General features: G+C 44.3%; 1 protein-coding gene across 2 annotated transcripts in view; it reads right to left on the reverse strand.

The window, feature by feature from the left end:
* The window catches only part of SAMHD1 (SAM and HD domain containing deoxynucleoside triphosphate triphosphohydrolase 1), a 610,883-nt gene that overhangs the window by 523,421 nt on the left and 61,856 nt on the right, over positions 1–25,606 (reverse strand). For both annotated transcript variants that reach the window (XM_077251917.1, XM_077251916.1), the window contains exon 4: positions 11,846–12,006. In XM_077251917.1, coding sequence (XP_077108032.1) covers positions 11,846–12,006 — 161 coding nt within the window. The remainder of the gene's footprint in view (positions 1–11,845; positions 12,007–25,606) is intronic.

Consider the following 25,606-nt stretch of genomic DNA (forward strand, 5'->3'; position numbering starts at 1 on the left):
GTAAATTTATCACTTAAACTTAAACATGAGCCATGTGTGAGGGAGTCAGAGTCGTGGAAATTGAGTCGTCGGAGGCTTGGCTTACTGACTCCACAGCCCTGGTTTTCACACCAGTTTTGGACAGCGCAACCAACATTGACGCAGCTGTTGAAGAATCAGGGTGTGGCTATGCCTGTGTCATATTCATCAATATTGGTGGTGGTGTTTACGCTAGAAATATTGCTCTGGAGTACTATTTCTGATTAAGGGCAAAACTCTGCATGAATTCTGCATGCATGATAAATTAATGAATTCATTGTGTGTGGGACTCAAGGAATTTGGCACATCTCATTCCTGCACGCCCTTAATGAAGATTGGATTATGAAAAGACAGTCTTAATGGATTCACAAAGTCTTTAGTCATTGCTGTTTCCATGAGTAATACATTGTTTCTTTTTTAATTTGTAATTTTTATGGGCTCTACAAGTAGGCTTAGTTAATAATGTAAAACAACCTAAAGACATGCCTACAAAGTATCCTGTGAACCACGTCCCATTGAAAAAGACCAAAATAACTACCACTAAATAAAAAAAATATATATATCGGTTTCTCTGGAATGCATGGCAGATAGAGACTGGAATAAAAAAAAACTAAACAGTCACTCTTGACTTGGTGACAGGACTTCTTCTAAACATCCCGTTCTACCACCAGCTGAGCACTCCATCAGGGGTTCACTTTGAATAGGCAACAAGTAAAAACAGTATCCAGATTTTCTGCCAGAGTAGCCATTCACATATAAGTGAAAAATATATAACGTTATTCTCTGCTTGCCAAGCTTTCCCTCAGTGTTGTTCTTTTTGGCAGAACAGTGAAATGTGGTACACTGCATAATTGGCACCAGCTAAAAAGGAAACACGCATATTACTTACTGGTAATGTGTTTTTTAGGAACCCATGACAGCACCAATGAGAGAGGGGATCTGCCCTTTAAGGATAGGAAACCTTCAAGATAAAAAGGGCGGCCCCTCTCTCCGCATCAGTGGATTACAGAGCATAGGAGGACCTCGGAGTTCGTGTACACATACAGTATCTAGTACACATCTATATACATTTATACAAACTATTTCTTACCACGATCACAAGTGGTGTACTACCGTATATACAATAACCTACCAACTGGAAGGTAATGAGCTTAGTAACGGGAGGGAATATAAGGGTGCAGTCATGGGTTCCGAAAAACAGTAATTAGACTTACTGGTAATTGTATTTCCAGGAATCCATCCTGACAGCACACTGGAGGACGTCCTTCTTATCCATGATGGGACAGGAAACACGAGAGGTTAAAAGGACCCTCCCCCTACCACCCTTCAGTGTTTTTCCAAAGTAACACATCTGGATGGATGCAAACACAAGTTTTATTACAACAAAATAATGAATCATACAAATGTTACATCACATAAGTATAAAGATCAGACAATAGGGAGGGAACTAACAGTGCTGTCAGGATGGATTCCTGGAAATACAATTACCAGTAAGTCTAATTACTGTTTTCCAGGTCACCACCTGACAGCACACTGGAGAAATACCAAAGGAGAATGGTATTTAGGGTGGGACCACTGCTTGAAGTACCTTTCTACCAAAGGCCAACTGAGGCGAAACTACATCTAGTTTATAGTGTTTAGAAAAGGTACTAAGATTAGACCATGATGCCGCTCTACAGATCTGGTCTGCCGTAGCCCCCCCTTTCTCCGCCCATGATGTGGCCATGGCCCTAGATGAGTGGGCTTTAAGATTAACCGGGGAATTTAGACCTTTAGCTTTGTAGGCTAAATCAATTGTAGACTTTATCCACCGTGCGATAGTCGCTTTAGACGCTTTTTTCCCTTTATTTGAACCCCTGAACTGAACGAACAAGTTATTGTCCTGTCTCCAGGGTCTAGATAGATCAAGGTATCTGAGTACTGACTCTCTTACATCAAGGTTATGAAAAAATCTTTCTTTTTGATTTTTAGGGAATTGGCAAAAAGATGGTAAAACAATCTCCTGATTCATATTAGTATCAGAAACGACTTTAGGGAGAAAGGCCGGATCAAGCCTTAGTACTATTTTATCATCAAAGATCTGTAAATACGGGTTCTGTACCGAAAGAGCCTGTAGTTCCCCCAATCTTTTTGCCGATGTGATCGCAACTAAAAACGCGGTTTTAAGAGAGAGTTTGTTAATGTCTATGTCTCCCGTTATATCCCAGGACTGATCACACAGAAAATTCAGGACCAGATTAAGATCCCACGGCGGGACTGGTTTCCTAATGAATGGCCTTAGCCTCTGGACTGCTCTAGAGAATCGACTAATCCAGGGGTGGGTAGATAACGAAAAATCAAAGAATACACTTAGGGCCGCTATCTGGACTCTTAATGTACTTGGTCTAAGGCCTTTTTGAAAACCTGACTGCAAGAAGTCAAGAATTTTTGGGATATCTGGATGGTCAGTATCAACTGTCATCTTCCCACAGAATCCACAGAATGTTTTCCATATTTTTGTGTAGATGGCAGATGTCACCGGCTTTCTGCTGGCTTGAAGGGTAGAAATGACGTCATCTGAAAGACCTTTTGCCCTCAAGACCTTCCGTTCAGGATCCAAGCTGCCAACTGAAGCGCTCCTGGGTTCTGGTGTAGTACTGGACCTTGTAGAAGAAGATCCTTTCTCTCTGGTAACAGGAGGGGTTCTTCCACTGATAATCTTCTTAACATTGGAAACCAACTTCGTTTCGCCAGTGAGGAGCTATGAGGATGACTTTGGCCCCGTCCTCGCAGATTTTCCTGAGTATTCTTGGAATCAAGGCCAGAGGTGGAAACGCATACAGAAGACCGTCGTTCCAGGGTTGTGACAGGGCATCGATCGCGGCTGGGCTCTCCCAGGGATTTAGGGAGTAAAAGGTTTTGACCTTTGCGTTTTGCTTTGTAGCAAATAGATCCACAGTCGGCTTCCCCCAACGATGACAAAGATCCCTGAATACTTCGGCGTTTAGTTCCCACTCTGTAGGGGATACACTTTTCCTGCTCAGGAAATCCGCCAACCGGTTCTTGGATCCCTCCAGATGTACAGCCGAGATTGACCGCACCGACTTCTCTGCCCACTTGAAGATCTGTTCCGCCAGATCTTGTAATGCCAGATGTCTTGGGCCCCCCTGATGTCGAAGGAAGGCTACGGTCGTCGTATTGTCCGAGAAGATTTTTACATGCTTGTTCTTCAGCAAATGTTGTGCCGCCGTTAAGACCTTCCAAACCGCATGCAACTCTCTGTGGTTTGATGATTTCTTGCTGTCCTTCCTTTCCCAACGACCTTGGAAATATCTTCCCAGGACATGACCTCCCCAACCTTCCTGGCTTGCGTCTGTCGTGACTGACACACTCGGGGTTTGAAGCCATGGTACTCCCAGCCGGAGATTTTTGGAGAGAGTCCACCACACCAGAGACCTCTTGATCTGAAAAGAGAGATTCAGTCTTTGATTTAAAGAATTTTGCCTTCTGTTCCAGCTCCTCAGCACTCCCTGCTGAAGCTGCCGGGAATGAAACTGGCTCCATCTCACGCAAGGGATGCAGGCCGTCATTAATCCCAGGATTATCATCCCGTCTCTGATCGTATTTCGGCCTCGGGAGAAATGATGGACCTTTTTTACTATTCCCTTTAGCCTGTCTTCCGGAAGGTAGGACATCCTTGTTTCTGAGTCGAGCATGACTCCTAGGAATTTTATTCTGGATTTCGGTATTAAATCTGACTTCTTCCAATTTATGATCCAACCGAGCCTCTCTAGAGTGGAGATGAGGAACTGACAGTTGATTCTGAGCTGGTTTACTGACTCTGCTGCTACCAAAAAGTCGTCCAGATAAGGGATTACCATCAAATCCTGATTTCTCAGATATGCGACTACTTCTACCATAAGTTTCGTAAAAATCCTGGGAGCCGACGCCAGGCCGAAGGGGAGACAACGAAATTGAAAGTGATAGATCTTCCCTTCCATGTTTACCGCGAACCTCAGGAATTTTTGATGGTTTAAGTAAATGGGAACATGGTAATATGCACTTTTTAGGTCTAGAGTGCACATCACCATACCCCTTCCCAACAGAGGAATGGTAGACCGAATTGACTCCATTTTGAATCTTTTGTATACCACCCAGTTGTTTAGGTGCTTCAGATTTATTATTGTTCTCGACTCTCCCGATGGTTTTGTTATCGAGAAGAGATTCGAGTAATGACCTCTGTACTCTTCTTGAGAGGGGACCGGAACAATTGCCGCCATTTTTAAGAGGTCCTGTATATCCGACCACATGGGGGATGACGATTTTAGATGTGTGCTGGACACTAGAAATCTTTCGGGTGGAAGGGAGGAAAATTCGATTTTGTACCCCTGGGACACCACCTGTAACACCCAAGGACTCGTTGTTATTTCCCTCCAACCTTCTAGGAATCCGGCTAGACGACCCCCTACTCTGATGGCGTCATTTTCTATGGTAGCTAGACCTCTGACCTGAGTAACTCGAGTCTTTGGTTTTGGGTCTACTGTCTCCCCCTTTCTGGTAGCTCCATCTACCTTGCTTCCCTTTACCCCTGTAATCCTGTTTCTGATTATAGCGGGGTCTCCGAAAGGGCTGGAATTTTTTAGGCTTTTCTTCGGGGAACCCCTTTTTTACATCTGAGGCTTTCTCTAAGATATCGTCGAGGACCGGTCCGAAGACCCTGCCCCCAGAGAAGGGTATGGAACATAATTTATTTTTGGAGTGCATATCACCCGACCAGCTTTTGAGCCAAATAGCTCTTCGGGCCGCATTAGAGAGAGATTGACCTCTAGCCGCAAATCTAACCGTTTCCGCGGATGCGTCTGCCAAAAAAGCGGTTGCCAATTTTAACAGAGGCAGATTTTTTAGGATAGTATCTCTAGGAGTTTTGGCTATTAATTGATCCTGAAGATCATTTAGCCACAGGTCCATGGAGCGAGCTACTGATGTTGCTGCGATATTAGCTCCGATAACCGCCGAAGAACTCTCCCAGGCCCGTTTCAAAAGTCCATCTGCCTTTCTGTCCATGGGCTCTTTTAAATTGGAAGAGTCCTCAAAGGGGATTGAGGTTCTTTTAGACACTTTAGCCAATGGAATGTCTATTTTAGGAATATCGACCCATTCCTTAACTTCCTCCGGGTCAAACGGCAGGCGGAGACGGAAATCTTTAGGGATAGTCAATCTCTTCTCCGCCTCTTCCCATTCCTCCAGAATCATGGCTCTGATATGGGAATTTACTGGAAACACCTTCGCAGTCTGTGAGCGCAGGCCACCAAACATTTCATCTTGAACCGAACAAGATGGTTGTGGATCCTCTATCTGCATAGTATGCCGCACAGCCTCCAACAGTTCTCCTGTGTCTACTGCTGAGAATAAGTATTTTCTCCCTCTCTCTGGAGGGTCTCTGCTCTCCTCTTCCTCCTCTATATCCGATACAACAGATAACGAGTCTTCCGAGGAGTAATCAACCCTCTGCCTTTTGCTCGGTCTCTCAGAAGGTGAGGCTTGAGGTAGTACCAGACCTGATACAGAAGCCTGGACCTCCTCTCTTATCATGGCTCTCATATTTGACATAAGAGAAGCCTGCTCCTCTCCTATGATTTTGCAGGTGCATGCTTCACATAGGGGTTTCTGCCAGGTATCTTTCAGCTTGGCTGCACAAATAGGACATTTCCTGCTTTTGCCCAGCTTCTTTAACGATTTTTCTGGTAATGAGGCCGCCTATAGAAAAATAAACTCTAGCAAATGCTCCGGGTTTTTTTTTTTTTTTTTTTTTTAGTATCCATAATACCGGCCCTGCTCTACTTACTGGCGCTGTGGACTCCTGCCCTTCTCTAGCTGCGTCCTCCATGATGCACCGGAGAACGCTTACTGCACATACCTTATATTTCTGTTCATCTGTTCATCTGTACCGCGCTCCTGCGCTCACTACCGCTTCCTGTTTCGGAGACGCCGCCCGCCCCCCTCAGCCGCAAACCGGAAGTGACGCGCGGCCGGAAAGAGAGGATGGTGTAGCGAGAATTTCCTTCCCCCATGCCGGCCGCATGGAGACGCCGACATCTGCAGAGGCTACCGGCAGGATCGCATACACCAGGGGGCGTGACGGAAGGATCGAGAGCCCCCGGCAGGGGGAAGCGATCCTCATACCAGGAGCAGCGCTACACTGGTAGGCAGAGGGACCCTCGGGCGGGTGTCAGCCAGCGGGTGCCTCATGGAGGGAAGGGTGAGGCAAAGCCCCCCCGATCCACATCCCCCCGCACAGAACGGTAGCTTCCTCTCGCCGTTCCTATCCATAATGGGACAGGAAAAACACTGAAGGGTGGTAGGGGGAGGGTCCTTTTAACCTCTCGTGTTTCCTGTCCCATCATGGATAAGAAGGACGTCCTCCAGTGTGCTGTCAGGTGGTGACCTGGAAAAACATATTACCAGTAAGTAATATACATGTTTTTCTGTCAACCATGACAGCACCAACGAGAGAAGTACTCATACATTAGGGAGGGGCCACAGCCTGTAGAACTCTCTTCCCAAAACATGAGATCAGAAGAGGCAGGTAGATCTAGCCTATAGTGGCTATAAAAGGTAGAAGGTGATGACCATGAAGATGCCTTACAGATCTGCTCAATGGACACGTCTGCTCTTTCTGCCCAAGACGTTACAGTGGACTTTCAGGTCGTCAGGGGCTAGTCTTCCTGCATCTGTATAGGCCAACTTGATGGCCTCTCTTAGCCACCTGGATATGGTACCCTTTGAGGCTCTCATTCCTTTGCTAGAGCCCTGAAAAGAGATAAAAAGAGCCCTATCCTTCCTCCAAGGCTTTTCTTGCTGTTAAATAGTCAAGAAGGCACCTCCTAACATCTAAGGTGTGAAACTTCTCTTCTTTACTATCCTTGAGGTCAGGACAGAAGGACGGCCGAGTTATCTCCTGTGACCTATAGAATTTGGATACTACTTTCGGTAGATAAGCTGGGTCAGGTCTTAAGACTATTCTATCATCCATAACCAGGGTAAAGGGAAGGTCTGCCAACAAAGCCTGTATAAACTGTTACCAAGGGAGATTGTGGACTGTACCCGTGTTGCCAGACAATTCCAATGCAAAATATGGTTAAAGGATAAAGGTGGTTTATTCTACGTGTTTCAAGGTCTATATGACTTCTTCTGGAAATACCACAAAGACTGTCTTTGTGGTATTTCCTGAAGAAGTCATGTAGACTTTGCAATAAGAATAAACCACCTTTATCCTTTAACCATATTTTGCATTGGAATTGTCTGGCAGCACAGATACAGTCCACAATCTCCCTTGGTAACAATTTAACTATGTTGTTGTCGAACCGTGGATCTGCAGCAGCTGACATACATGACTTGTCGTTACACCACCAGGTGAGAAGTTTTTAGCCAAAAACGCACATTGTAATACATGGATAAGACCCTATTTGCGCTCCTTGATTTACTACAGTTTGCACTACTAACAAAGCCTGTATATCACTCACCCTGCGGGCTGATGTTGGGCCAAAAATAGTAAAGTTTTTAGGGTGATCAATTTTATGGACCCTGAACTTAGAGGTTCAAAGGGGGCTTCTATTAACACATTTAGAACCAAATTTAAATCCCATGGAGGTGTTTTAGCTGCCGGGACCGGTCTGGATCTAACACACAAGTTAACAAACCTAATCACCCACTGATTACTCATGAGGTTGTAATTGTGTAACGCACCAAGGGCCGAAATCTGGACTTTTAAAGGTCCTGACTGCCAGGCCTTGCTCATGCCTTCTTTGAAGGAACGCCAGGATTTCTTTTAGGGGCACCCTTCCCCCAAATATACTCCCTGTAGATGACAGGATCTTTTCCAAAGTCCTACCATAAATCCTCATAGTGATTGATTTCCTACTACTAAATAAGGTAGGGACCAGGTTAGGAGAGAACCCTTATTTTCTAGCACTGACCTCTCAAGCTCCAGGCTGTTAAGTGCAGCCCAATCACCTGAGGATGGAATATGGGTCCTTGAGCTAGAAGGTGTGAAATCTCTGGAAGGTTCCCTTCCCATGGTTCCCTGACTGACATGTTCCTCAGCTAAAAGAACCAAGGCCTCTTGGGCCAGAAGGGAGCTAGGAGAACCACCCTCGCCCCATCCTCTGATCTTTCTTAGTACGGCTGGAATCAGACAAACTGGTGGAAAGGTGTAGGGAAGAGTGATGTCCCATCTGATCTGAAAAGCTCCACCACCTGAGGGTTTCCTTTTGGGTCCAAGGAGCAGAATTTCTTTAACTTGCTGTTCTACCAGGTTGCAAAAATGTCGATCTGCATACACTCCCATCTGGTCACAATCTGAATCCTGAGTTCTTGATGTTTTCCTCTGAGAGGCTGAAAATCCGCTTTGTAATCTGCATTAGGCATCAGGAACGTGTGCCCCCCCTTGATGATTTAGGTATGTAACTGTGACCTGGTTGTCCAAAAATACCTTTACATGGTGGCCTTGTAGGAAGGATAGAAGACTGTGCAGTGGATTCTCTACTGCTAGAAGTATATGTTTAAGCTCTCTCTTTCTACCGGTTCTCGTATTGATGTAGAGAGCAGACTGATTAACTTTTCCCTCTTCTGATCTTGTAAATGACACTCCTGTCGGTCCGAGTCCAGTTAGAGTCCCAGGAAGATCTGTGTCCTTTGTGGGTCTAACCTTGATTTTTCTAGGTTTAAACACCAACTTAAGTTTTTCAAGATGGTGGATCTCTCTTTCACCTGACTCTGGCTATGACTGAAGGAATGACCCACTGTTAGGAAGTTGTCTAAGTATGGGATGACTAGCCTGTTTTCTTCCCTGACGTGAGAAGTAACTTCCGCTATTCGTTTCGTGAACACACAAGGAGCTACTGCCAGGCCAAAGGGAAGGTCTCTGTATTGAAAGTGCCTTCTGATGCACCCATAGTTACAGCCACTCAGAAATATTTGGAATGTTGAGTGTATTGGCACGTGGCAATATGTGTCTCTTAGGTCTAGGACGTCCATATAACAACCAGGAAAGAGCAACTGTACCGCTGATTTTATTGACTATCTTGAACCTGGGAATTTTCAAGAACTTGTTCAAGCCTTTCAGGTTGAAAATTGTCCTGCATGAGCCTTCTGGCTTCTTTATCAGAAACAAGGAGAATAAAATCTTTTTCATTTCTTCTCCTGGAGGAACTTCCTGCAAAACGTTCTTTTCTAGGAGGCTCAGTATATGTTTCCAGAGCTTTTTGTTCCGACACGGATGTTTGTGAAGCAGTCATGAGAAACCTCTCTGGTTTAAGGAACGTCAGCCTCAATCCTGATCTTATCAGACTGGGCACCCAAGTGCTGAAGGAAATCTTCGCCCAGACTGGAAGGAAGAAAAAAAAAAAAAAAAAGTTTGTTCCACCTGGGTTACAAAGTCATTTAGAGGGTTTTCTACTGTTCTGGGAAGAACCACCAAACAAAAATTCCTTGCCTTTCGTGGGCCCACCTATTGTGTTGTGTGGCCAGTCTCCTTTTGTTGAATTTCTCCCTCTGAAAGGACTGCTTTAAGGACGAGAAAGGAGGTTTTGGAAACCCCTTTTTATTTGCTTTTTCCAGGATGTCATCCAAAGCTGTGCTGAATAAATACTGTCCTTCACAGAGGAGAGAGCACAGTTTCACTTTCACTTGTAAGTCCCCCGGGCAGCACTTCAACCAGACTGCTCTCCGAACTGCATTAGATAGCACGGCATATCTTGCAGCTAGTTTGGCTGAGGCGTCCGATAGGAAGGCTGCCACCCCCTTGACTACAGGGAGTGTGGCCAAAATGGAGTCTCTGAGCGAATCTTCCCTCAGCTGGTCTTCCAACCTACCAAGGCAGATCATAAGGGATCTAGTTGTACAGCTTGCTGCAATAGCCTGCCTTAGTGCACCCGCCGACAACTCCCAGGAACCCTTGAGACAAGTATCAACCTTTCTATCAAGGGGGTTTCTTAGTAAGCCTGCATCCTAAAAGGGAAGGGATGACCTTTTCGAGTTTTTGGATATAGCGACATCCAATTTCAGGGATTTACTCCAGGATGTCGTTGCCTCTTCAACAAAAAGGTACGGCATTTCCTTTTAAAGGAGGATGGCAAAGAACCCTTTTTCTCTGGCCTCAACAATTCTCTATTAATGAGATCAAGCACTTTCTCATTAATAGGGAAGGATCTATGTTTATTCAGGTCCAAAGTGCCAAATATTACGTCCTGGACTGATTTTTTTGGCCTTTTGGTCACCAAGACCCATTGTGGACCTCACGGTATTAACTAAATTGTCTACTTCCTCAAGGGTGAAACAATAACCCACTTCTGAGTCACTTTCCGATGAGGATGACCAAGAAGAATCCTCTTAAACCCTTCACCTGTGTCTATAGCTGATGACGTGGGAGATCTTTCAGCCCTGTCTCTGTGGGGTGCTTCGTCTGAGTGGGACAGGGATCTTAGCGAATTCTCTACCTCCGTCCTGATGAGCATTTTTAAGCTGGAAGAGAAACATGATTGGCACATTTTATAGGGCCATACACTAGATAATCCGTGACCGCACAGAGCACAAGCCCTGGGCTTTGGGGTTTTTTTCAGTGCATTTTCTAGGGGATTCCAAGCCAGAGAAACAAGAGGACAGAGAGGGAGAGAAGGAGAGAGATTTTCATTATTAAAATGACATTCTTGTAGCTCACTCACCAGTCAGAGGAATTGAAGGGTACCGGAACAGGAGGCAGAACGTCGTCCGAGATGTCTCCCCTAGAGACTGTGGAATCCGCCATTCTGTTAGAGCTCTCCCGATTTGTCCTGGAGTCCTTGGACCTGCGTACCCCACTTGAGCGTCCGGTACTTCTATACTGGTGTGGTCGCTCTTGGGGACTCTGACGCCTATGTCGCTGTGGCTACTCTGGCTCCAAGTGCTGCTGTAGCTGCAGCACCTGCTGCTGCCGCTGTGGAGAGGGCTGCTGTGCATTCCTGCATGCACTAGTGCCCCTGTCTAACCGGTGATCCACCCTTAAGTAATATACTCCAGGGGATCTGCTGGCCGGCTTGCTCGTGCAGCTTCCGATACCCACCCCGGAAGTGCTCCGAGTGAAAGGTCCCGGCCGCATCATCAGAGCGTGACTTCTGGCTGTGCTCTGTAACCGCGCCGGAACGCGTGGTTGCAGTCTTACCATGCGATTATGGCACCGCACACCTCCGCCCTTCCAACAGACGGGACACAGGTAGCGCTTCCAGCACTCCCGGAACCGGCCGCAGCAGAGACTGTGCCCTGCCCTAACCAACTAGTCCAGGTCTGTGAACTTGTTTTCTTTTCTCCAACCTTCTGCCACCGCGCAGGACTGTATATTCCCCCGTCAAGGACAGGAAACAACTGATGCGACGAGAGGAGCTGCCTTTTTATCTTGAAGGTTTCCTGTCCTTGAAGGGCGGATCTCCTCTCTAGTTGGTGCTGTCATGGGTGACAGAAAAAAAATACCACTGGAAAGGAGATCAAAAGTTTGGTAACAAATAAAAAGTAATGATATGATGTTGTCCTGCATTGCATTGTGTCTGTCCGCAAGTGGATGGTTCCCCAAAAATTGGATATACGAGGCTAGAGATATATACAACATATTGCAATTATATGTATTGTACAAGAAGTGGACAGCGTAAGATGCCAATAACTGCACAGAGGATTGGATCAATTTTTACATCACAAAAAAAAAAAAAAACAGGAACCAAAACTGCAATAACACTTGTAGACAAACACTAAATCACTGTTGATAAGGAAGAACACAACAATTGACAGACATGACAAAATGAGGATAAAAATGGTCACATACCCAATTGAGTGCTCAAATCTATTGTGGGAAGCTCCTGGGAACACATAGTAGCTGCCACCAAGCTGTTTAATGTATCGCAGACGCTGGAACTGAGGAGTGTCTATAATGTGAATTAACAAGGGATGTAATTCAATATGTCCATGTATTGGATCATTGAAGACCTAGAAAATAAAAACATACAAAAATGATTCAAATCTTTCATGTTTGTGTCTCTTCCAGTGTGAGATCTGTAAGATGAGAGTCTTAATTTGGCCACAGTACAGCCATTGGCATTTCCCCTGATGCCACCTTAAACATAAATGGTTACTTCAATGGGGAGAGGGTAATAAGTCCCTGACACCTTCCATTATTTTCGGTGGGAACAAAGGATTAAGTAAATTTAAATCCAACATGCCAGGTCTCTTGAAAGCTCTGTCAGTGTATAGAGCAGGTAGGATGGCCCCTAGAGACATTAGTTTATGACCAGATCAGTGGTTGGGTTAAGCATTGTCTAACTGTACGGGCATATTGAAAATTAGGAGTAAGGACACAAGAATCTTATCTTATGATGTATGTGAGCAAGTCTTAAGTTTCTCAATACAGGCAGACACAGTCTTCCGGCACAGATCTGTAGAGTCTGATATTTTACAGTGGGGATTCCAGAACACAATTATCAGTCATGCAAATGTCTGCCACAAGTTACTGCTGGGAATTCTACAGTCTTTTCTACCAAGAGAGTCCTGTACATGGCACAATAATCAATGTATTAGAGTCCTGAAGCTTCCTAGAGGTTTGGAATTACCAGTTTCATCTCAGGTTAATGGAGAGTTACAAATAAACTACTACATGGAACAGGCCATTTACTCAGTTAACCCCTTTCTGCCAGCTGACAGAATAGTACGTCAGCTGGCAGATCCCCTGCTTTAATGTGGGCTCCGGCGCTGAGCCCACCTTAAAGCCGCGACATGTCAGCTGTTTTGTACAGCTGACATGTGCGCGCAATGAGCGCGAGCGGAATCGCGATCCGCCCGCGCCCATTAACTAGTTAAATGCCGCCGTCAAGCGCTGACAGCGGCATTTAACTAGCGCTCCCGGCCGCGTGGCCGGGGGTGCTCGCACTGCTGACCCCCGTCACATGATCGGGGGTCAGCAGTCCATCGCCATAACAACCAGAGGTCTCCTTGAGACCTCTATGGTTGTTGATGGCCGAATGCTTTGAGCGCCACCCTGTGGTCGGCGCTCAAAGTACACGACCATTTCTGCTACATAGAGGTGATCTGTATTTCACCTCGATGTAGCAGAGCCGATCGAGTTGTGCATGCTTCTAGCCTCCTATGGAGTCTATTGAAGCATGCAAAAATTAAGAAAAAAAAGTGTTTAAAAATATTAAAAAAATAAAAAAAATATAAAAGTTCAAATCACCCCCCTTTCTCCCCAATCAAAATAAAATAATAATAAAAAAAAAATCGAACCTACACGTATTTGGTATCGCCACGTTCAGAATCGCCCGATCTATCAATAAAAACAAAGGATTAACCTGACCGCTAAATGGCGTAGCGAGAAAAAAAATCAAAACGCCAAAATTACGTTTTTTGGTCGCCGCGACATTGCATTAAAATGTAATAACGGGCGATCAAAAGAACGTATCTACACCAAAATGGTATCATTAAAAACGCCAGCTCGGCACGCAAAAAATAAGCCCTCACCTGACCCCAGATCATGAAAATTGGAGACGCTACGAGTATCGGAAAATCGCACAATTTTTATTTATTTTTTTTTTTTTTTAGCAAACGTTGGAATTTTTTTTCACCACTTAGATAAAAAATAACCTAGACATGTTAGGTGTCTAAGAACTCGTAATGACCTGGAGAATCATAATGGCAGGTCAGTTTTAGCATTTGGTGAACCTAGCAAAATAGCCAATCAAAAAACAAGTGTGAGATTGCACTTTTTTTGCAATTTCATCACACTTGGAATTTTTTTCCCGTTTTCTGTTACACGGCATGGAAAAACCAATGGTATCGTTCAAAAGTACATCTCGTCCCGCAAAAAATAAGCCCTCACATGGCCATATTGATGGAAAAATAAAAAAGTTATGGCTCTGGGAAGGAGGGGAGCGAAAAACGAAAACGAAAAAAGCTCCGGGGCTGAAGGGGTTAAAGAGCATAAATGGGTGGAAAGAAGACTGCAGGATATGGATATGTGCTGGGAGATATGGAATGATAAAAAAGGATTAATAATAAATGTACTATTATCATTTTCTGTGCAGAAATACATGAATATATATATATATATATATATATACACACACACATATATATACATTATGTATATATATATATATATATATATATATATATATATATATATATATATATATATATATATATTTTACACACACACACACACACACGAGTCATAATCATAATGGTTGCGATAGTGACGATATCATAAAGGTTGCCATGGAGTCAATGATGTCATAATGGTTGCCATGGCAACACTGATATCATAAAGGTTGCCATGGCAACGATGATGTCACGAAGGTTGCCATGGCGAAGATGTCATGATGGTTGCCTTGGCGATGATGATGTCATAATAGGTTGTAATGGTGACGGTTATATCATAATGTTTGACATGGTGACGATGTCGTAATAGGTTGCCACGGCGAAGATGATGTCATAATGGGAATGGAACTATGGGATGGAGGATATGTATGATGGGAATATGGGCACGGGACTATGGGATGAGGATGTGTATGATCGGTATATGGGCACGTGAATATGGGATGGAGGATAATCATTATAAATTTGTTATAACTAACCACAGTTATTTACTATGCCCAGGCAACGCCGGACTCTTCAGCTAGTTTATATATACTGTACATAAAAAAAACACACACTTTACTCATTGTTCTTTTTTCCGCTGTCAAGTAGAAAGGTAAAATGAGCAATTGTAAGTACACCGTGCTATATAATATGATGATTGCAACATATTAACCCTGTTGGTCCACATGACCAGAAATGAAATTTGAGACCCTGCAGATTATCATGCGGATCTGAAACTTGTGATTAATTGACTTTTCCTCATTTGAGGGGTTCCTAGGGTACCGTCACACAGTGAAATTTCCATCGCTGCGACGGCACGATCCGTGACGTCGCAGCGTCGTATGAAGATCGCTCCAGCGTCGTAGACTGCGGTCACACTTTTCAATCACGGCGCTGGAGCGATGCCGAAGTCCCCGAGTAACCAGGGTAAACATCGGGTTACTAAGCGCAGGGCCGCGCTTAGTAACCCGATGTTTACCCTGGTTACCAGCGTTAACGTAAAAAAAACAAACAGTACATACTTACATTCCGGTGTCTGTCCTCCGGCGTTCTGCTTCTCTCCACTGTGTAAGCACCATAGCCGGAAAGCAGAGCGGTGACGTCACCGCGTCACCGCTGTGCTCGCTTTCCGGCCGGCAGGCGCTCACACAGTGCAGAGAAGCTGAGACGCCGGGGACAGACACCGGAATGTAAGTATGTACTGTTTTTTTTTTTTTACGTTAACGCTGGTAACCAGGGTAAACATCGGGTTACTAAGCGCGGCCCTGCGCTTAGTTACCCGATGTTTACCCTGGTTACAAGCGAAGACATCGCTGGATCGCTGTCACACACAACGATCCAGCGATGTCAGCGGGTGATCAAGCGACGAAAGAAAGTTCCAAACGATCTGCTACGACGTACGATTCTCAGCGTGATGTCTGATCGCAGTAGCGTGTCAGACACAGCGATATCGTAACGATATCGCTAGAACGTCACGAATCGTGCCGTCGTAGCGATGGAAATTTCACTGTGTGACGGTACCCTTACTATGAGTTGTTTTTTTTTTGTTTACATTTTGCTACACTTGTACTGTTTGGGTCAATATGACCCGATAACAGTTTATACTGTTCAACAGGTCACTAATTAATTCTGCCAGCAAATTTTTCTTGTTTTCCTGTGTACTTCATCTCATCATTCAAAAGGGAGGAGGTTTCACTGTTCTTATAATTTCCAAATTTGGCTAAAGATATTTCAAAAATGTCTATTGACTGATGCCGAATTGGAAGAGCTTGTCAACGCCTCTGATTCAGAAGATGATATCCCACAGGAAAATGTGTCCGAAGAGGAGGACCACATGAGCGACGGGGAAAGCAATGCTGAAAATTCTGATTCTGAAGTGGACTATGAAGAGGAACATGATACTCAGACAACTAGTTGGATGCAAGAAATCCATTCTAAAAACAAGGATGTAATTTGGAACTTGAGCCTAGTCATGCTGGTAGATTGTCCTCTGAAAATATCATAAAAGCTACTCCTGGTCCTACTATCTACGCTATATCAAGAATATCTTATATAGAATCAGCATTCGTTTTGTTCCTAAATATGACTATCCTAAATATTATAATACAAATGACAAACATTGAGGGACAACGAGTTTATGGTGATAAATGGAACAAATTAGATTTGACAGTCCTAAATGCTTATATTGGTTTACTTCTTTTAGCAGGAATATACAAATCTTATGGTGAATCAACTAAAGGTTTGTAGAATTCCGAAACCGGTTGCCACATATTTAGACCTACAATGTCTCTTGAAAGGTTTCATGAGATTTCTAGAGCACTGAGGTTTGATAATAAAACAGATTGAAATGAAAGAAGAGCTAAAGATAAACTAGCCCCTATTAGAAATGTTTGGAATAAATGAGTAGAGATTCTACCAAAATTATATAATATTGGTGAAGCTGTAACTCTCGATGAACAACTGGTGGCATTCCGAGGTAGGTGCACGTTCAGACAATACATGCCGAGTAAGTCTTCTTTCACACTTCCGTCTTCCAAATCTGCACAGGATCCGTCAAGACGTTGAAATGACAGATCCTGTGCAAATTGTGGAAAACGTGTGCAATGTCTTTCTGACGGACCCGTCAAGCATATGTGCACCTGTTGTGTATGCATCTTCGCAGCAGTTTTCCGCTGCGAAAACGCACACACACACAACACAAACCAGGTTAAAAAATAAATAAATAAAAAACAAACAAAAAAAAAACTGCAGTATTCTCACCTACCGGCGTCAATAGCAGCATCAATAGTAAAAAGAGAGCAAGCAAGAGAATTCCCCTGACGGAAAATTCTTCCACGCATGCTGTCTTTGAAAAGACGGGACCCGTCGCTGGATTCCTGCTTTTCAAAGTCAGCGATGAATCCTGCGCCCATAGGCTACTATTGTAGCCAGTGACGGGCAGCGCAAGATGCGTCGCTGACCGATTTTCCGACGTGCAGAAAAAACGTTCCTCTGAACGTTTTCTCTGCCCGATGGACTATTTTTTTATGCAGGATCCAGTGAAAGACGGATGAAACGGATGGCCATCCGTCACAATCTGTCGCTAGTACAAGTCTATGAGAAAATGCAGGATCCTGCATTCTCAAAAAATGACGGATTGTGACGGGAGCTGAAAGACAGAAGTGTGAAAGAGGCCTAAACTAGCAAAGTACTGCATCAAGATATGGACACTTTGTGACAGCAAAAGATCATATGTTGCAAATACTCAGTTGTATACAGGAAGAAACCCTGGAGAAAGCTGAAAAAAAAAAATCAGGGTATGAGAGTTGTTCTCAATTTGATTCAGACTAAAAGGACAAAATGTCTCATGTGACAACTTTTTCACATCCTGCCAACAGGGCCAGATGTTGCGAAAAAGACAACTTACCATGCTGGGTACTTTAAGGAAAAACAAGCCAGAACTGCCGCAAGGTATCCTTAGTAAAAGAGATGTGTATAGTTCCATTTTTACTATACTGGATTTACAACAGTTGTGTTTTACGTTCCCCCAAAAAATAAACGTAACTCTAATGAGCACAATGCACCATGACAATGCAATAAGTAATTGGGGAAGACAGAAAGCCGGACATGATATTAGATTATAATGTCACAAAAGGGGCAGTTGATACACTAGATCAAGCAATATCGTCATACACATGCAAACGCAAAACTAATCGTTGGCCAATGATAACATTTTTCCAACATTCTGGATGTTTCGGCATACAATGCATTTGTTTTATGGAGGATAACTGACCCCAACTGGAACGGAAAGAAGCTGCATAAAAGAAGAATTTTATTGAAGAATTAGGAAAATCCCTAGTTAGGCCGAAGCCAGAAAAGTAAACCCCAGAAGTGAAGGATCAGCAGCCATTGTGAAGAGTGTCCAGCAGCATGCTCAAGAAAGACTCCACGGCCTCCACCAGCACAGCTACCAGCCAAAAAGGAAGAGATGTAGCTTCTGTCCATCTTCTTGTGACAATAAAACAAATCTGACATGTGCTGGGTGTGCAAAGTATCTACCGTATATGCTATATGCTAAGTATAAGCAGAGACCCCTAATTTTGCCACAAAAAAACTGGGAAAACTTAATGACTCGAGTATAAGCCTAGGGTGGAAAATGCAGCAGCCACTGGTAAATGTCAAAAATACAAATAGATACCAATAAATCAAATTAATTGAGACATCAGTAGGCTAAGTGTTTTCGAATATCCATATTGAATCAGGAGCCCCTTATAATGTTCCAAACAGTTCAGGATAGGCCCCATAAGATTCTCCATATTAAAATATGCCCCATATAATGCTGCACAAATGCGGATTATGGCCACATAAGATGCTCTAATACAGACATTTGCCCCACAAGTTGTTGCTGAAATAAAAAAAAATAAAAAAACCACATACCTCTCATCGCTCAGGCCCCCGACACTTGCTTTATTCACCTGCTCCCCGTTCCACGACCGCCGCTGCGTCTTCCCCATCCTCTGCACTGACTGTCCAGGCAGAGGGTGGCGCGCACACTAATCGCGTCATCGCGCCCTCTGACTTGAGCGTCAGTGCAGAGGACGGGGAAGACGCAGCGGTGGCCGTGGAACGGGGAGCAGGTGAATATCGCGCACTGCGTTATACTCACCTGCTCCTGGCGCAGTGTCCCTGGTTCCTCGGCAGCTTCTTCCTGTAGTGAGCGGTCACATGGAACCGCTCATTACAGTAATGAATATGCGGCTCCACCCCTATGGGAGTGGAGTGGGGTCCATATTCATTACTGTAATGAGCGGTACCATGTGACCGCTCACTACAGGAAGAAGCTGCCGGCGCCGGGGAACCAGGGACTGCGCCAGGAGCAGGTGAGTATTATTACACAGCTGCTGCTCCACCTCCCCTGCCGACCCCTGGGTATGACTAGAGTATAAGCCGAGAGGGGCAATTTCAGCCTAAAAAAATGAAATTCTGGGCTTATACTCGAGTATATTCGGTATGTAAAGCACATGTGTTTTATTATTGTGTTCAATGTAAAAATGCATGAACATGTTCAATCTTTTTATAAGATAAAAAAGAAAAACTGAAGTTTATATTATTTTTCATTTGTTGTTTTATAAAAATATGCTAACAAAAAGTTATATTTAGTTAGATTTCATGTTATAGTAATAGAAATTTAAAGCATGTTTGTTATTTGTGTGCAGAATGCTATAAAGAAAACAATTGCAAACAGCCTGTGTAATCTTTTTCAGAAAAACATTAATAAAAATTAAGTTTTAATTTCATTTGTTTAAGATCAACCATGTTCACATACAGTTTAATAATGAAATAGGTATTCAAATAAAACACTTAGGGTACCGTCACACAGTGAAATTTCCATCGCTACGACGGTACGATTCGTGACGTTCTAGCGATATCGTTACGATATCGCAGTGTCTGACACGCAGCAGCGATCAGGGACCCTGCTGAGAATCGTACGTCGTAGCAGATCGTTTGGAACTTTCTTTCGTCGCTTGATCACCCGCTGACATCGCTGGATCGTTGTGTGTGACAGCGATCCAGCGATGTGTTCGCTTGTAACCAGGGTAAACATTGGGTAACTAAGCGCAGGGCCGCGCTTAGTAACCCGATGTTTACCCTGGTTACAAGCGTAAACGTAAAAAAAACAAACAGTACATACTTACATTCCGGTGTCTGTCCTCCGGCATCTCAGCTTCTCTGCACTGTGTGAGCGCCTGCCGGCCGGAAAGCGAGCACAGCGGTGACGCGGTGACGTCACCGCTCTGCTTTCCGGCTATGGCGCTCACAGTGGAGAGAAGCAGAACGCCGGGGGACAGACACCGGAATGTGAGTATGTACTGTTTGTTTTTTTTTACGTTTACGCTTGTAACCAGGGTAAACATCGGGTTACTAAGCGCGGCCCTGCGCTTAGTTACCCGATGTTTACCCTGGTTAAAAGCGAACACATCGCTGGATCGCTGTCACACACAGGTGTTGCCTGGAAAAAGCCCAGTCAGCTTATTTAGCTTCTTTCTAACTTTCTATCCAAACCACCAGTTTTACCCTTCTGTGAGGAGTGCCCTAGTAGATAGGAGCAAGGCTTCCCCTGGTGGACTGGAGTGTGAAGTGTGGTGTATGGTTTGTGATACCTGGTAGGAAGATCTCCTTTATTGCTATCAGACGTAATATCACTCCCCCTGGTGGAAGAATGACATCACTGCAACGACCAGGACGCTGGGGCGCTGCACTGTAGATAAGCCCCCGAAGTATCCTGAAAGATGATAAAAAGAGATTAGATTATACTCACCCAGGGGCGGTCCCGGTCCGGTTCTGGTCTGATCGGTGTCGTGGGCCTCCCATCTTCTTACGATAACGTCCTCTTGTTGTATTCACGCTGCGGCTCCGGCTGCAGTGCGCAGGCGCCTCTCTGACCTTTCCCGGCACCTGCGCACTGCAGTACTTTGCTCTGCCCTCAACAGGGCAGATAAAGTACGCCTGCGCCGGAGCCGCAGCGTGAATACAAGAAGAGGACGTCATGGTAAGAAGATGGGAGGCCCCGGACCGGACCGCAACGCCCATCGGGCCAGAACCGGACCGGGACCGCCCCTGGGTGAGTATAATCTAACCTCTTTTTCTCATCTTTCAGGTTACATTGAGGGCTTATCTACAGCATTACAGAATTCTGTAGATAAGCCCCTGATGCTGGTGGGCTTAGCTCACCTTCGATTTTGGGGGTGACAGGTTCCCTTTAAGCAGCAGAAACCACACTTGAAAATATTGTAATTTTGTTATTAGTATTATATTTGTATTGATGACTGCTCTTTGTTTCGAGAATTGGGTAAATCTATGTACTACACAATAATAAAAACATAATAAAAAAAATGAAAAAAGTGTTCATCATGTAAATGCTGTCATGTAAAATGGGGTGGAGCAGAAAAGTATGTTCCCCTATTACTAATGATTCACAAAGAATCCAGGTAAGGCTAGAGAAGACAGACTGCATTCCTGACCACAGTTGTCTAACACAGTTATCGTATTGTGCGATCTTACTGAACATATCCCTCATCTGACATAACTATATTATACCATTTAACAACCCTTAAAAAGCGCTCTTGCAAGGACTAAATCATAGCTCACTGCATGTCCCACATTTCATTTGCATGATTTAAACCGGTGTTCCATCCAGTAAAGATTTAGGCTGTGGTGTGCACACGTTCAGGATTTTTCGCTATAAAAACGCGAAAAAAAAAACATACATTAAGCATCCTATTATTAGAATTCAATCCGCAATTTTTGTGCACGTGTTGCGCTTCTTTCCGCGGCGGAATCAAATTCCGGAAAAAAAAGCAGCATGTTCATTCTTTGTGCGGAATCACGGGGATTTCGCACACATACTTACTTTCAGCATGTGGCTATGCCCACCATGCGGGAAGTAAGCGGATCATGTGCGGTTGGGTACCCAGGGTGGAGGAGAGGAGACTCTCCTCCAGGCCCTGGAAACCATAAAATTGTTTAAAAAGAAAAAAAAAAAAAAAAAGAAATTAAAAGAAAAAAAATCGTGATATTCTCACCTTCCGGCATCCCCTGCAGTCTTCTCGCTCCTCGCGATGCTCCCGTTCCCAATAATTTCTAGCGGCAATGACCTGTGATGACGTAGCGGTCTTGCGAGACTGCTACGTCATCACAGGTCATTCTCGCAGTGCATTACTGGGAAAGGGAGCATCGCAAAGAGCGGAAAAGGCTGCTGGGGCCACTGGAAGGTGAGTATATCATGATTTTTTTAAAATTATTTTTAACATTTTATCTTTTTTACTATTGATGCTGCATAGGCAGCATCAATAGTAAAAAGTTGATCACACTTGTCAAACACTATGTTTGACAAGTGTGACCAACCTGTCAATCAGTTTTCCAAGCGATGCTACAGATCGCTTGGAAAATGCTAGCATTCTGCAAGCTAACTGCGCTTAGATAAGCCCCGATGTATCCTGAAAGATGAGAAAAAGAGGTTAGTTAGATTATACTCACTCCGCTGTTCGCTCCGGCGCAGGCGTACTTTGTCTGCCCTGTTGAGGGCAGAGCAAAATACTGCAGTGCGCAGGCGCCGGGCCTCTCTGACCTTACCCAGCGCCTGCGCACTGTAGTACTTTGCTGTACCCTCAACAGGGCAGACAAAGTACACCTGCGTCGGAGCCGCAGCGTGAAGAAAAGAAGAGGACGTCATCGTAAGAAGATGGGAGGCCCGGGACCGCCCGTGGGTGAGTATAATCTAACTAACCTCCTTTTCTCATCTTTCAGGATACATCGGGGCTTATCTAAGCGCAGTTAGCTTGCAGAATACCGGGGGTAGCCGAGACCCCAGAGAACATGATTTGGCTCGGTTTTTACCAGCCCCGGTGTTGCCCCGGCCGCTGTTTTGAACAGCTGACATGTGCGCGCAATAGCGGCGAGTAGAATCGCGATCCACCCGCCGCTATTAACTAGATAAATGTTACTGTCAAACGTTGACAGCGGCATTTAACTACCGCGCGCGGCCGGAAATGCGCGCATCGCTGACCCCCGTCACTTGATCAGGGGTCAGCGATGCATCAGGATAGTAACCATAGAGGTCATTGAGACCACTATGGTTACTGATGCCGCTTTGCTGTGAGCACCACCCTGTGGTCGGCGCTCATAGCAAGCCTGTAATTAACCCCTTCATGACCCAGCCTATTTTGGCCTTAATGACCTTGCCGTTTTTTGCAATTCTGACCAGTGTCCCTTTATGAGGTAATAACTCAGGAACGCTTCAACGGATCCTAGCGATTCTGAGATTGTTTTTTCGTGACATATTGGGCTTCATGTTAGTGGTAAATTTAGGTCGATAATTTCTGAGTTTATTTGTGAAAAAAACGGAAATTTTGCAAAAATTTTGAAAATTTTGCAAAAATTTTGAAAATTTTGCAATTTTCACATTTTGAATTTTTATTCTGTTAAACCAGAGAGTTATGTGACACAAAATAGTTAATAAATAACATTTCCCACATGTCTACTTTACATCAGCTCAATTTTGGAAACAATTATTTTTTTTGCTAGGAAGTTATAAGGGTTAAAATTTGACCAGTGATTTCTCATTTTTACAACAAAATTTACAAAACCATTTTTTTTTAGGGACCACCTCACATTTGAAGTCAGTTTGAGGGTTCTATATGGCTGAAAATACCCAAAAGTGACACCATTCTAAAAACTGCACCCCTCAAGGTGCTCAAAACCACATTCAAGAAGTTTATTAACCCTTCGGGTGTTTCACAGCAGCAGAAGCAACATGGAAGGAAAAAATGAACATTTAACTTTTTAGTCACAAAAATGATCTTTTAGCGAAATTTTTTTTATTTTCCCAAGGGTAAAAGGAGAAACTGGACCACGAACGTTGTTGTCCAATTTGTCCTGAGTACGCTGATACCTCATATGTGGGGGTAAACCACTGTTTGGGCGCACGGCAGGGCTCGGAAGGGAAGGAGCGCCATTTGACTTTTTCAATGAAAAATTGGCTCCAATCTTTAGCGGACACCATGTCGCGTTTGGAGAGCCCCCGTGTGCCTAAACATTGGAGCTCCCCCACAAGTGACCCCATTTTGGAAACTAGACCCCCCAAGGAACTTATCTAGAAGCATAGTGAGCACTTTAAACCCCCAGGTGCTTCACAAATTGATCCGTAAAAATGAAACAGTACTTTTTTTTCACAAAAAAATTATTTTAGCCTCAATTTTTTCATTTTCACATGGGCAACAGGATAAAATGGATCCTAAAATTTGTTGGGCAATTTCTCCTGAGTACGTTGATACCTCATATGTGGGGGTAAACCACTGTTTGGGTGCACGGCAAGGCTCGGAAGGGGAGGCGTGCCATTTGACTTTTTGAATGGAAAACTAGCTCCAATCGTTAGCGGACACCATGTCACGTTTGGAGAGCCCCTGTGTGCCTAAACATTGGAGCGCTCCCACAAGTGACCCCATTTTGGAAACTAGACCTCCCAAGGAACTAATCTAGATGTGTGGTGAGCACTTTGAACCCCCAAGTGCTTCGCAGAAGTTTATAACGCAGAGCCGTGAAAATAAAAAATAATTTTTCTTTTCTCAAAAATGATTTTTTAGCCCACAATTTTTTATTTTCCCAAAGGTAACAGGAGAAATTGGACCCCAAAAGTTGTTGTCCAGTTTCTCCTGAGTACGCTGATACCCCATATGTGGGGGTAAACCACTGTTTTGGCACACGTCGGGGTTCGGAAGGGAAGTAGTGACGTTTTGAAATGCAGACTTTGATGGAATGCTCTGCGGGCGTCAGGTTGCGTTTGCAGAGCCCCTGATGTGCCTAAACAGTAGGAACTCCCCACAAGTGACTCCATTTTGGAAACTAGACCCCCAAGGGAACTTATCTAGATGTGTGGTGAGCACTTTGAACCCCCAAGTGCTTCGCAGAAGTTTATAACGCAGAGCCGTGAAAATAATAAATGTGTTTCCTTTCCTCAAAAATATTTTTTTAGCCCAGAATTTTTTATTTTTGCAAGGGTAACAGGAGAAATTGGACCACAAAAGTTGTTGTCCAGTTTCTCCTGAGTACGCTGATACCCCATATGTGGGGGTAAACCACTGTTTGGGCACACGTCAGGGCTCGGAAGGGAAGTAGTGACATTTGAAATGCAGACTCTGATGGAATGGTCTGCGGGCGTCACATTGCATTTGCAGAGCCCCTGATGTGCCTAAACAGTAGAAACACCCCACAAGTGACCCCATTTTGGAAATTAGACCGCCCAAGGAACTTATCTAGATGTGTGATGAGCACGTTCAACCCCCAAGTGCTTCACAGAAGTTTACAACGCAGAGCCGTGAAAATAAAAAATCATTTTTCTTTCCTCAAAAAAGATGTTTTAGCAAGCAATTTTTTATTTTCACAAGGGTAACAGGAGAAATTGGGCCCCAATGTTTGTTGCCCAGTTTGTTGTGAGTACAGTGATACCCCATATGTGGGGGTAAACCACTGTTTGGGCGCACGTCAGGGCTCGGAAGGGAAGTAGTGACATTTGAAATGCAGACTTTGATGGAATGGTCTGCGGGCGTCACGTTGCATTTGCAGAGCCCCTGATGTGCCTAAACAGTAGAAACACCCCACAAGTGACCCCATTTTGGAAACTAGACCCCCGAAGGAACTTATCTAGATGTGTGGTGAGCACTTTCAACCCCCAAGTGCTTCACAGAAGTTTATAACGCAGAGCCATGAAAATAAAAAATAATTGTTCTTTCCTCAAAAATTATGTCTTGGCAAGTAATTTTTTATTTTTGCAAGGGTAACAGGAGAAATTGGACCCCAACAGTTGTTGCCCAGTTTGTCCCGAGTACGCTGGTACCCCAAATGTGGGGGTAAACCACTGTTTGGGTGCATGTCGGGGCTTGGAAGGGAGGGAGCACCATTTGACTTTTTGAATGCAAGATTG

This window comes from Ranitomeya variabilis, chromosome 4 (genome assembly GCF_051348905.1).
Source record: "Ranitomeya variabilis isolate aRanVar5 chromosome 4, aRanVar5.hap1, whole genome shotgun sequence".
Classification (NCBI taxonomy): Eukaryota; Metazoa; Chordata; class Amphibia; order Anura; family Dendrobatidae; genus Ranitomeya; species Ranitomeya variabilis.